The 13242-nt window shown below is 44.6% G+C and overlaps 2 protein-coding genes and 1 long non-coding RNA gene across 3 annotated transcripts; 2 read left to right on the forward strand and 1 right to left on the reverse strand.

The window, feature by feature from the left end:
- Positions 1–326: 326 nt before the first annotated feature.
- Positions 327–754, forward strand: LOC122544586 (late histone H2B.L4-like). The gene has a single exon (XM_043683905.1). It carries the CDS (start codon positions 341–343, stop codon positions 719–721), a length of 381 nt encoding a protein of 126 aa, XP_043539840.1. The 5' UTR covers positions 327–340; the 3' UTR covers positions 722–754.
- A 1151-nt stretch (positions 755–1905) lies between these two features.
- On the forward strand, positions 1906–3163 carry LOC122544578 (histone H2A-like). Its single transcript, XM_043683895.1, has one exon. It carries the CDS (start codon positions 1984–1986, stop codon positions 2371–2373), a length of 390 nt encoding a protein of 129 aa, XP_043539830.1. The 5' UTR covers positions 1906–1983; the 3' UTR covers positions 2374–3163.
- A 4723-nt stretch (positions 3164–7886) lies between these two features.
- On the reverse strand, positions 7887–12113 carry LOC122544664. Its single transcript, XR_006310425.1, has 3 exons — positions 12028–12113; positions 9532–9831; positions 7887–8349 (listed from the first exon to the last, which is right to left on the reverse strand). It is a non-coding gene; the product is annotated as an uncharacterized LOC122544664 (long non-coding RNA).
- Between the last annotated feature and the right edge of the window lie 1129 nt (positions 12114–13242).

Here is a 13242-nt window from a genome sequence, read left to right on the forward strand (position 1 = left end):
ACCCTTCCACTCTCACATCATCACAACAACGAGCAAAAGGAAACAGAGCCAATACCACAGTCACTTTCTGTGACAGGCACAAAACAAATCTCCCTCAGTCAGACTGACAGGAACAGAATCACCATCCACTTCACATTTCATTGCAGATTCTGACAATCACATTGCGTTCCACTCTAACCAAGCACAGAGACGGAGTGTTTGGGAATGGTTCCGTGTAAACTACCCAATCAGGAACCAGGCTTTACCCCATCCTTTATTAGCATTGATGACGCCATCGGTCTATAAAATGGGAGCTCCGAGCCCGTTTTCCCTTATTCTGTGTCTGAGAGTGAGCGGCGCTATGGCTGATGAGAAGAAAGTCCAGCAAACTTCCAAGAAGGGCGCGAAGAAAATCATCAAGAAGGCACCAGCGAAGGGCGGTAAGAAGAGGAAGCGGACCAGGAAAGAAAGTTTCTACATTTACATCTACAAAGTGATGAAGCAGGTTCACCCCGACACCGGCATCTCTTCCAAGGCCATGAGCATCATGAACTCGTTCGTCAGCGATATTTTCGAGCGCATCGCGGGGGAGGCTTCCCGCCTGGCCCATTACAACAAGCGCAGCACCATCAGCTCCCGGGAGATCCAGACCGCCGTGCGGCTGCTGCTGCCCGGGGAGCTGGCCAAGCACGCCGTGTCGGAGGGTACAAAGGCGGTGACCAAGTACACCAGCTCCAAGTGAAGGACTGCATTACACTGAAACACACATCCACAACCCAAAGGCTCTTCTAAGAGCCACCCACAACCACCTTGAGACAGCTGAACCATTTTAAGAATTTTGTTTTAGTTTGCCTGTTGCTAAGGTATTTTAGCTTTTCGTACTACATTCGCTTTTATAATTGGTTTGCAATTTTGAGAGATAACGGAATGAAGGGGTGGGCTAAGAATACATCACAAACAGCCCCTTTTCCCTGTCAGTGGAGAGACAGCAGATTAAGCACCGGTAAGTCATTTTAAAGATTGATTTGTTCTGGTCTGCATGTGATTGTTGGCCAGGTATTTTTAGTCACATACTATATTTAATTTTATAAATGCGTTGCAAATTGACGAGGCGAGGGGAGCGACTACATGACCAAGCCCTTCCCTGTCTGTAGAGAGAGAGCAGATGAAAAAAAATGAGTCTTTTCATCGTACTTGTTCAAGTTGTTAAAAGTCTTGGTGGAATGTGAAAACTTATTTTCATCCTGGCAGACCAAATGGAAATGCCCACCGCCTTCAGTCCCACGGATTGATGTGTTTTAGTCTTTTTTTACATTGACAATGCGCAGTTTTTAATCCGACTCTTCAGAATGCACTTTGACAGCCTCTCACCAATAGCAGAAAGTGAACCGAGAGAAAACCAAAACAGCTGCCGGGCTGAAATGTGATTTTTGCTGAATCTGATCGAGACCGATAAGGGAGACCAACTTTAAAATATCGCCTAAACACTGTGTTCGCCATTGATACTGAGCCGGAAGAATGTTGTGTGCTGCTTTATCAAACTGCAGTGTTTGGCCAGTTTTGTTTCAGCCTCTTAAGGGTTAGAAAATAACCTACACTCGATCAAAAAGGGACAGATACAGGGGGGGGGGGGAAGAGAAATGAGGGAAAGTAAGATCGTGTGACGTGTACGTTTGTACACTAAAAGTAAATTAACGAGTATTTTTTTAATTTCAGTTTTTTTTACTTTTTTTCAGTGTAAAACATACTCCTTTGTTTGGAAATTGGCGGGCTTTTCAAATTGGAAAGAAGGCGGTTGATGATTTGGCGCCGGGACTTTCCGCCCTCCTCCCCGGGCCCCCTCCGGATTGGGGAATGAGGCAGATATCTGATTGGGAATTGGAACATTAGGAGAGGCTGAACAATGGGACCAATCAGAAACTGCTGCCCCACCATTCCTCCCGAAGGTATAAGAGACCGCGATGTGGGCGGAGTGCAGCATTCTCTGTGAAAGCGCTTGTGACAATGTCTGGGAGAGGAAAGGGCGGTGGGAAAGGTCGCGCCAAGGCGAAGTCTCGGTCGTCCCGGGCTGGCCTGCAGTTCCCGGTGGGCCGTGTTCACAGGCTCCTGAGAAAGGGTAACTATGCTGAGCGTGTGGGTGCCGGAGCGCCGGTCTATCTGGCTGCGGTGCTGGAGTATCTGACGGCTGAAATCCTGGAGCTGGCCGGCAACGCGGCCCGGGACAACAAGAAGACCCGCATCATCCCCAGGCACCTGCAGCTGGCCGTGCGCAACGACGAGGAGCTCAACAAGCTGCTGGGAGGGGTGACCATCGCTCAGGGCGGGGTGCTGCCTAATATCCAGGCCGTGCTGCTGCCCAAGAAAACCGCCGCTGCTGGATCTGCTAAAAAGTGAAGATAGTGTTCTTGAATCTGACAACCCAAAGGCTCTTTTAAGGGCCACTCACAGCATCTGTGAAAGGAGCTAAACTCTGTCGGATTGATTATTTCCCTTTTAATGTGGAGAACCTTTGTACCGGACATCAATGAATTCCACGCTCCATTTAACTGGATACTGTTGCTGTCGGTTATCAGGAAGAATTTATCATACAATTGCATTTTGAGTGTCCTGAACTACAGGATTTCTTATTGAATGGTCACTGCCTGAGTGACCATTCAGTTATAGACTGGCGGCACGAACGTCCGCGATCGGGTTTGACCTCACATTAGATTCTCATTTCTTTTAAGTGCAGTAGGAAGAGCTGGGTTGACCCAGTGCAGTAACGGGTCAGTCGCTGCAGAATACAGTAAGAAACAATCCCTGACTCTCTGCGCTTTATTCTCTCTCGGTTCATATTCAGTCTTTTATCCCCTGCCTCTGGGGAGAGAGAGAGAGAAAACAGATTGAACACCAGTGAGGCATTTTCAGCTGTAAAGGCGTGAATGGGGTGAAGTGAAATTGTCTGAACTTTAATTTCGTAATCGAAAAAGCAATCAACGTGTACGTGCTCATTTATTCTCCTCTGTAAAACTTGCTGCAGGCACAAGAATAAGTTTTTGAGAAACATCGACCAGGATCGAATGGCAGAATAAACTGGATGGGCAGAATGGCCAAATGTTTCTGCATCTCAAAAGTGACGAAGCGATTCTTTACATGGAATAACCAGATTACAGTACAGTCTCGGTTGACCAAATCGACACTCTAGGAGAAAGTGAGGTCTGCAGATGCTGGAGATCAAAGTTGAAACTTTATTGCTGGAACAGCACAGCAGGTCAGGCAGCATCCAGGGAACAGGAGATTCGACGTTTCGGGCACAGGCCCTTCTTCAGGAATCGACACTCTAGGAATACATGCTAACGTAAACAGCAACAAAGCGGATCCACTGTGAATACTCTCTGCAGAACACGGCATTAGTACATTTTTTGCAATTCAAATAATTTTAAAGTCGCGATAAATGTGAAATAACTAGCCTCCCCTTCCTTTTTTATACAGCCCGGCCCGACCTGACTGAGAAAGAGCTGAGTGAGAGGCGGGTCCGGAGAGGAAACTGAGTGACAGACAGAGCAGGGAAATGGATTTGATCATCTAGCTCCGCCTCCAGCTCACTCCAGCCCCAACTGTCTCTGGGACTGAACCTTTTTTTTCTCGAAAATTAAAAATCTCACAACATCAGGTTATAGTCGAACAGGTTTAATTGGAAGCATACAAGCTTTCAGAGCGCTGCTCCTTCATCAGGTGGTTGTGGAGGACACAATTGTAAAGCACAGAATTTATAGCAAAAATTTAGTGTGATGAAACTGAAATTATACATTGAAAAATACCTTGATTGTCTGAGTCTTTTATTTGTTCGAATACCATGACAGTTTCACTTCTTTCACGTGTAAATCACACAACCATTTTTAAAATTTGCATTCTCAGGTTAGCTGTAACAATGGGTGATAATTGGACAGTATGTTGAAGGTGTTAGCCCCCTGTATTCTCTGTATATGCCAATTTACAACACACTGTAAAATGTTGCTATAAATTGTGTGCCTTACAATTGTGTCCTCCAGTGGAAAGGCAACAATTCGTAAGGAAGATAAGTTAATAAATAGGTCTGTGTGCGCTTAACTGGTCACTCCTGTAGGCCCTTAGCCATCCATCAGGTCGGAAAAACACATCCAGCCCAGTCAGTGCCTGTTGGTGAGGTAGGTCCCTGTCATAAAGAGGTATCAGTCTAAACTAAGTGTAAGAAGTCATAAGGTAACCTTGCACAGCTTGCATCTCGGATATCATTGTTTTACAAAATGGCATCTTAGTGAGGAGGGCAAACTTTGACCATAAAATGGTTTCCTGACAGATTGTGTCAGAATCTCTTCAATGTTAGGTTTAGAATAATTTTTAAACTAGGAGCAGACTCCTGTTTTTTACCTTAAACACAAAATCATTCTGTATCTGAGGCAGAAATGTTAAATTTTAAATGGTTTATTAGTCTCAAATTAAACATTCTTTCTAGGGTTGTGATTCAAAGAAGACAGAAGATCTGACAAGTTAGAACTGACAGTGGGGCATTCGTGGTGTGTAGGAACACCAAGTAAGTTAAAGCTTCATCAATATTACATTTTAGAGTTGGCATTTCATAATCAGCGATGGCTACTCAAAATCATCATAAAGACCCAAAATGCAAATAAATTCAAAATATGCATCTCTTTCTCTCTTACATGCGCACACACACACGGGTAATAAGAATCCATTATAATTGTTAGCACCTGACCGTTTATTACAAGGCTTTTGACATGCTTCTGAGATGATACAAAGTTTCCGAGATCACAATCAAACACTGTCATTAAATTAATACGTTAACAACTGTGAATGTTACCACTGTGTCTTTTTTATACAGATTCATTGATGTTGAGGCAAATGTTCTTAATTGCTTTAGAGCATCCTGTTATCACTTGGTGAGAACAGATGTTTTTTTATCTTCTGCACATCCTAGGTTCCCCTTTTTGTGGCCTGATGCCTCCCTGCCTGCCCTGTTTATTTTCTTGTGTTCTATAATTCAACATTACATTTAGTCTAAGTATTTAAGGACCAGTTTTAAGGCTTACTAATTATACTCACTCAGATGCCTTTTAAATGTTATAATTGTACCGGACTCCACCACTTCTCTATGCGCCTTATGATTTTATAAACTTCTATAAGGTCACTCTCCAGGGAAAACAGTTCCAGCCTGTTCAGCCTCTGCCTACAGCTCAAATTCTCTAACCGGGATGAAGCATATTTACATGAAGTTTATGTGTGACTGAGAAGGACAGAATTTTAATCCTTGACTGAATAGTTGTCACTTACCGAGATGACAATTAAATAATGTGAATTTCAAATAGACAATTTATACAGGTAGCTCATGTGCTATACTTGCAACATGTCCTTTCTATAACCCACTAACAATACAACTTGATAAACTTCTGCCCATTTCTCATTTGCCTGAATGTGATGTTCTCCATTTCCTCATTAAGACATAATTTTTAAGATAATAACAATCAGGGATATATTTGGATTCATTTTGTGTATGCCTTTTGATACACTTGCTTTAAATTTTCATCTTTTTGCTGTAACTCTGTTAGTTGTAACTTTGCTAGTTGTTTTAAGCGGGTGTAACGAAAATATTCCAGGAGAAATGCAGCTGGTCAAACCATGTAGTTTTAAACCAAACAGTTTGATTTACAAATTTATCGAAAGATACACAAACAAAAGAGAACAGTTTACTAAATAACTTAAAAATCTGAAAGCCCAACCGGTTACACCAACTTAATGATGGTGTTCCCAACATTTGCAACAATGCCCATAAATAGCCCCTGGCACAAAAGGAAAAATCAAACACAGGGTCTCACAGGAGAGATATCAGACAGAGAGTACAATCATGGACCTTCTTCTTTGGGTTCCGCAGCTTTTTCAACTGCCTGACTGCTTTCAGGCAATAGCCAGACAGCCAAAAAACACACTTGTAACCAGAGAAAAGCTGAGCTGGGAAAACTGGGACACTCCCCTTTCGTTGTACAAGTGTTCTTTTTAAAAATGTGGAAGCCTTTTGCCTGAGGCATTACCCGTTAGCTATAATCAAAATGGCCCTGTCAGATCGAAGAACATCCTTTCCACAGTCACAGCGTGAATTGAGTCAGACTCACATTGAGCTCCATTCCAGAGAGATATATTCAAACCAAGAGTCAAACACCTCCGAGGAAATGGAAGTTTATATTTTTTATCTACATTCGCAATGCATGCTACCCAGTTCCAATCAATTTGAATGAATCCTCATACGAAATATACACTGCATTAAATCTGAACATGGAACGGTACAGCACAGGGTCCTTCAGCCCACGATGTTGTGCCGAATGAAATTTAAACCCTTCTGCCTGCCCATGGTCCATATCCCTCCATTTCTTGCATGTTAATTTGCTTATTTTAAAGTCCTTTCAATATCTTTTATCGTATCTGCCTCCATCACCACCCTTGGCAATGTGTTCCACTCCTACCACTCTCTACATTAAAAGAGGTCCTTAGGTCTCCTTTGAACTTTCCCCGTCTCACCTTATCTGCATGCCTCTTAGTTTTAGACATTTCAACTCTTGGAAAAAGATTCTGACCATCAACCTTAAACATGCATCTCATAATTTTATAGCTTTCTGGATGTTGGTTTGCTCACTGAGATGGAAGTTTTGCTTTAGATGTTTTGTAGGTAACATCAGTGAGCCTCCAGATGAAGCCCACTTTCTGTTTATAGGTTTAGGTTTCCTTGGGTTGGTGATGTCATTTCCTGTGTAGTGTTGTTTCCTGTGGTGATGTCATTTAGTGGTCATTTTCTCGGGGGTGGTAAATGGGATCCAAGTCAATCTGTTTGTTGATGGAGTTCCGGTTGGAACACCATGCTTCTTGGAATTCTTGTGTATGTCTTGGTTTGACTTGTCCTAAGAGGGATGTGTTGGCCCAGTCGAAGTGCTGTCCTTTCTCATCTGTATGTAAGGATACTAGTGAGAGTGGATCATGTCTTTTTTTGTGGCGAGTTGATGTTCATGTCTCCTGGTGGCTAGGTTTCTGCCTGTTTGTCCAATGTAGTGGACACATAAATAAAAAGCGGGCCATACCGCCAGTGCTTCATCCAGGGGCTCACTGATAATGGTACCTAGTATGGTGACAAAACATCCAGGTCAGTGAGAAAACCTAGATCAAGAACCTCAACCTGAGCTATAACTCTTCAAATTTTACAGACTTCTGTTAAGTCTGCCCTCAGTCTCTGCTGCTCAGAAGAAAACTATTTGTGTTTTTCTAGCTTCTCTTTATAGCTCATTCCCTCTTGACAACATTCTGGCAAACCTCCCTGCACCCTCTCTAAATCCTCCATGTCCTTCCGGTAATGTGCTGACCACAATTGAAAAATCACGCAACACCAGATTATAGTCCAGCAGGTACATTTGGACGTACTATTTTTCAGAGCGCTGCTCCTTCATCAGGTAGCCATGAAACAGGATCATGAGACACAGAATTTATCGCAAAAGATTATAGTGACATGCAACTGAAATGATATTTTAAAGAAACCTAGATTGCTGTTCAGTGTTTCATCTTTTAGAATGGGTTGCAAGTTTCAGTTCATTAATAAATACATCCCAGAACTCCTTTTAAGTCACATTCCAAAGATGACTTCAGACTTCATTTAAAAAAGGGTGACATCTCAACTCAGACAATGTTTTAAAGGTGTGAGGTTAGAGACTGTCTGTATCCTAGTCTTGAGTCAGGCTGTTTCTATTGCAGAAAAGGCGCTGGTCCTGGTGGCCACTTTAGCTCCCCCTCCCACTCCACCAATGACATGTAGGTCCTTGGTCTCCTCCATCGCCAGATCTTGGCCACGGACCTGGTTGTGGGTTTGGAAGATGCTGCCTGAGGAGCTTTGGTGAATTTCTGCAGGGCATCTCGTAGCTGCTACTGAACACGGGTGGTGGATGTGGTGCCAACCAAGCAGGGGCTGCTTTGTCTCTGGATGGTGTTCGGATTCTCAAGTGTGGTCTACAATGTGCACTGCAGACATGACTGAGCAGTGTGTGTTTGCGCACGTGAAACTATGCGTAAGTGTCAATGAAAATGTGTCTCTCTCTCTCTCTCACACACAGACATGTACACTTTCATACTCTCACTCAAACGTACTCACACACATACTCTCTCATACGCACACTATGTGAGCAACATCAGTTTGAAATGTACATCGAGTGCCAACTGGAGAACGATCACCGGGATTACCTGCTGGAGTGTCTCACTCACCTTGTTTCCAATCCCCGAGTTTAATGGGAAGCAATGTGAGGAGAGAAAGGATCAGAAACAGTGGGACAATGAGTACTGCCATCTCAGTGCTGCGTGCCTGTGCTGGATTCAGAGAGGGATTTCCTGTCAATAACATCATCCCTTCAGCAAACACCAAGCCCAGTGTTCCCTGTCGCACTGACCCCCTGCGAACACTAGTTCGTTTGGAGGGAAACCCTCGTGTCTGAAAATTCCCTCCAAACCCTCACCATTGCAGTAGCATCATTGTTTCTGTGCAGCCTGTCTCATTAACAATATCCCACCAATTCAACCTAAACTATTCGATGCTAAATTCAAAAGATCGCTCTGTACCAACTCTCTCTAAATTGTCAACTAGAAATTACTGTCTCTCATTTTCACGGCCTGCATATATCGAGGCAAAACTTGTCCTCCACCAGTCGGCGGCAACTGGGCCATTCACAGAGAAACATTCGCCATTCGTCCCCCTCTAGTCTGCTCCACCCATTCAAAGGGATCATGGCTGATCACCCAACACAGTCTGCATCTGCAGACCTCACTTTCACCCAACACAGTCCCTTGTCTCCCCGCATTCTCCCTTTAGCCCCAAATAACTCAATCCAACTCCTTCCTGAACAACATTCAGTATTCTGGCCCTGACTGCTTTCTGAGACAGAGAATTCCACAGGCTCCCCACTCTCTGGGTAAAGACATTTCTCCCCATCTCAGTCCCACTCCATTTCCTTTTGACTGTGCCCCCCTGGTTCTGGACTCTCCGCCCGGTCACTGGGAACACCCTCCCCATGTTTATTCTGTTTCATCCTTGTTCAAGCTTATAGGTTTCTGGGAGATTCCCCCTTAATTCTTCTAAACTCCAGTGAGAGTCACCCTAATCATTCAGTCTCTCTCCATCTGTCAGTCCTATCATCCCAGGAATCATTCTGGGAAACCTTCGCTGCACCCCCTCCATAGGCACAATATCCTTCCTCAAATAAGGAAACTTCAAACTGCTCTCAGTTCCCCAGGGTGTGGTCTCACCGTGTCCAATTGTAGCGAGACATTGCTTCACTTGGACTTGAATCCTCTTGCTATGAAGGCCTCCCTTATCTGAGAAAGGATATTACTCTCTCTTTCTCACTCTCTCTTTCTCCCTCCCTCCTCTCCCCACCCCCCCACAGATGCTGCTGACCTGCTGAGTTTCTGAAGCAATTTTTTAGTGTTCATGTCAAGACTTCAGCTCGACTCCAGTGAAGAACATGCACAGATCAAAGATGAAGAATAAATTACCTGGCTCTGTGAGGTTGATGGAATTCCTGGTCACATTAAATATCGTTCCAACCCCTGTTGATTGCGACGCACTGGTATCTGCCTTGGTGCTGGGACTGGAAGGACTCAATGGCCAGCTCTCTCCTGTCTGAGCTAAAGTTGTAATTCCCGCTGGCATTGTTTAAGGCTTATCTTTGTAAGTACCATTGAAAGTACAGTCCTGTACGTCGACACAAAACACACACTCTGGAACAAGACGATTCCCAAGTGGATCCTCCATTTTATTGACTCTGAGGGTGAGGAAAACCCCAGCAACAGGAACTGGAACAAAACAAGACAAAGAGGAAATAAAAGATTGGATGTTGAAATTGTCTTTTTTTCACAGATGTTATCTTCTATGACAGAATAATAACTGACAGGAGAAATAAAACAATTGAGATTTCACATCGTTGCAAAGTCTCCATCTGTTGTAAAATCTACACTTTGAAAGATTTGTGTTAACTATGGATGGTCAAATGGAACATCATCCAACCATTGCCTCCTGATGTTCAATGGTATTACCAATGCAGTCCCCAACCCCTGCAATGTCAAATCTTGGTGGTTACTGTCACTGTTCCCACTCCCCGCAGTATCAACATCTGCGGGTTACTGTCACTGTCCCCACCCCCAAACCACATTCAAAATCCTGGGAGTTACTGTTACTGTCACTGTCCCCACACCCCACAGTAACAACATCCTGGGGGTTACCGTCACTGTCCCCACCCCAACCCCACTGTCAACATCCTGCGGGTTACTATCACAGTCCACCCCACCACACTGTCAACATCCTGGGGGTTGCCATCACTGTCCCCATCCCACACCCCACTTTGATCATCATCCATGCCAGTCAAAAGCAACCACATCTTTGTTTTCTAATACCATACTCCCAGTCGTAAGGTCACAGAACAGAAATAGGCCCTTCAGCCCAACACATCTATGCTGACCAGGTCCCCAAATGGAACTAGTCCATTTGCTTGTGTTTGGCCCATATCTGTCAAAACCTTTCCTATCCATGTATCTTTCCAAATGTCTCTGAAAGGTTATTACTGTACCCACTTCTACCACTTCCTCTTGCAGCTCATTCCAAATATGCACCACCCTCTGTGTGAAAAAGTTAACTCTCAGGTCACTTTTTAAAAATCTTTCCCCTCTCACCTAAACCACTGCCCTCTAGTTTTGGACTCCCTGCCCTGGGGAAAAAAGACCTTGGCTACTCACCTTCTCCAAGCCCCTATTTCTGCAACAATATACATATGAAACATCAAGAACCACTTAATCTGACTCTAGCCTTGGATTGGAAGTGCACATATAAATCGTTCTTCGATGTGATGAGGATTTCTGCCTCTCCCACTCTTACAGGCAGTGAGTTCCAAATTCCCTACCACCCTTTGAGTGAAAATGTTTTCCCTCACATCCCCCTCTGAACCTCCTGTTCCTTACCTTCAATCTATGCCCCTCCCCCAGTCATTGATCCCATCCTTCAAGGGGGTGGTGGAGGTTTCTTCCTGTCTACACCCCTCATCATTTTATACATCTCAATCATGTCCCCATACTCTCAATCTGTTCTGCTCTAAGGAAAACAACGCCAGTCTGTCCAATCTCTCTCCATCACTGAAACTCTCCAGCCCCCAAGGCAACATCCTGGTAAATCTCCCTCTGTGTGCTTCCCCAGTGCTATCACATTGCTCTGGTAATGTCGATTTGTATAGAGATGCTTAAAAATTCATTGAAATGGCAATACATTTGCAGTTCAGGAGAGACTCTGCCTGCTGGTTAGAAACAGCACAATGCTAATTGCCCTCTTGACTTTTGCTGATGTTGATTGTGTGTAGGGTTCTGTAGTCGTTGGAGTATTCTCACTAAACCTCTCACCATCCTTACAGAAAATATATTCAACTGGGGTCAAACAGAGTAGTTTAACGAAGTGCTGTCTCCCTCCATTACCTCATTTCCAGAGCGGGCAGTCAGCTCTAGGACTGACACAGGGATGCCTGAGATTAAAGCAAACTGTTAGGCACTTTTCTAAGGCAGGAGTTGTTGTTGTGTTCAGCAACAGACAGTACTCTCACCATACAGTCAGAGAGAGTTACAGAGTCACTGATAGTCAGAGAGAGACAGAGGGTCACAGAGAGGCAGGGAGAAACAGAGAGAGACATAGACACACACAGGGACACAGAGTTTTAAAGAAACACAGTCAAACAGAGTCAGAAAGAGGCACAAAATCACAGCGTCATCGAGATTAATCGACAAGAGTTAAAGCAAGTCATAGACAGGCAAACAGAGAATGATAGAGACCTCGCGGTTTGTTCAAGATCAATCGACATAATCAGAGAGTTAAAGCAAATCATGGACAGTCAGTTACAGAGATAGATGTACAGAGACAGGGAGACGGAGAGAGACCTCGCGGTTTGTACAAGATGCCTCACTGGGGGGGATCTCTCCTGTCCCCCTCCACCCCCCAATAACCACCATCCTGACCCTCGGGAACGGGACATGTTGACACAGTCCGCTCTCCCTCGGCGCTTTTCCTTCCCGCGTGGCCCCGGCGCCATTTTAGCTTCAGGCCCCGCGCGAGATGGCGGTTAACGGCCGCCTCGTGCCCCAAGTGACCGTTAGCAGCTGCTTCAGGGGAAAGGCTCTTTAAAGGGACAACCCTTTCAGGAGAGAGAAACAACAGGGCCGGCTCCGGGACTCGCCAAACTCAATAATAATGACAAATACACACAGACAGAGGTGGGAGTGAACAAGAAATTGTGCGGCGGCACATCAAGACCAAAGGCCACTCTCCCGAAGGACGGCTGCCCCGGACTCGAAACGTTGACTCCGCTTTCTCTCTGTCTGTCTCTGGACAGATGCTGCCAGGCCTGAAGCACAAACAAGGTCCTCGGGGGTGAGTCCGAGTTCAGGATCCTGTTAAGGTTCGGTTGGCAGATGGATGATAGTGTGGGAGGGTATGCAATGGGATTAGAAGAATAGAGGCGGAGACTGTTTCCTAAATGGGGAAAGGTTTCGGAAATCTGAAGCACAGATTAACAGGCAGGTTCAGTTGGTGGTTAGGAAGGCAAATGTAATAAAGAACAAAGAAAATTTATAGCCCAGGAACAGGCCCTTTAGCCCTCCAGGCCTGAGAGGATCCAAATCCACTGTCTAAACCTGCCGCCCAATTCCTAAGCATCTGTATCCCTCTTGTGAGAAATAAAACTCACAGTATAATAAATTTCAGTCCGAGTCAAAATCTGAAGCAGCGAATTTTATTGAAACCTTCTTACAAGAAGGGGTGACTAGTGGGCACACACATTCAGGGATTGCTTTACAACTTATACAGTATTAATTTTTGGTACTCCCTGTTTACCTCCTCGGCCTTCATACCTATCAATCTCCCTTATTGTGTTCTACCACTACCCAGCTGCACTCTGCCCTTATTACTTCCCCTGCCCTTCTCCTCTCTCCTCTCCTTTCCAAATTGGCGACCCTCCCCTCTGTAAGTGCTGACATAAGGCTTTTGCTAAACTTGGATCTTTATGCTCTTTTCACTTTTATCTGTTTGCTTGTAACATCTTCCATTGTTCATCGGTACATTCCATTCCTGAATATACATTTCAACAATGTGCCTTTTCTTGCCTAGTTTAATGCGTTTCAGCTATCTCAGCTATTTTGCTGAGACTGTAAATTATTTAAACTATCATGATGGAA

The sequence above is a fragment of the Chiloscyllium plagiosum genome, chromosome 50, assembly GCF_004010195.1.
Source record: "Chiloscyllium plagiosum isolate BGI_BamShark_2017 chromosome 50, ASM401019v2, whole genome shotgun sequence".
Taxonomy (NCBI): domain Eukaryota; kingdom Metazoa; phylum Chordata; class Chondrichthyes; order Orectolobiformes; family Hemiscylliidae; genus Chiloscyllium; species Chiloscyllium plagiosum.

Coding starts and splice junctions, on each gene's coding strand:
- LOC122544586 (XM_043683905.1), top strand. CDS start 341: ATGGCTGATGAGAAGAAAGTCCAGCAAACTTCCAAGAAGGGCGCGAAG.
- LOC122544578 (XM_043683895.1), top strand. CDS start 1,984: ATGTCTGGGAGAGGAAAGGGCGGTGGGAAAGGTCGCGCCAAGGCGAAG.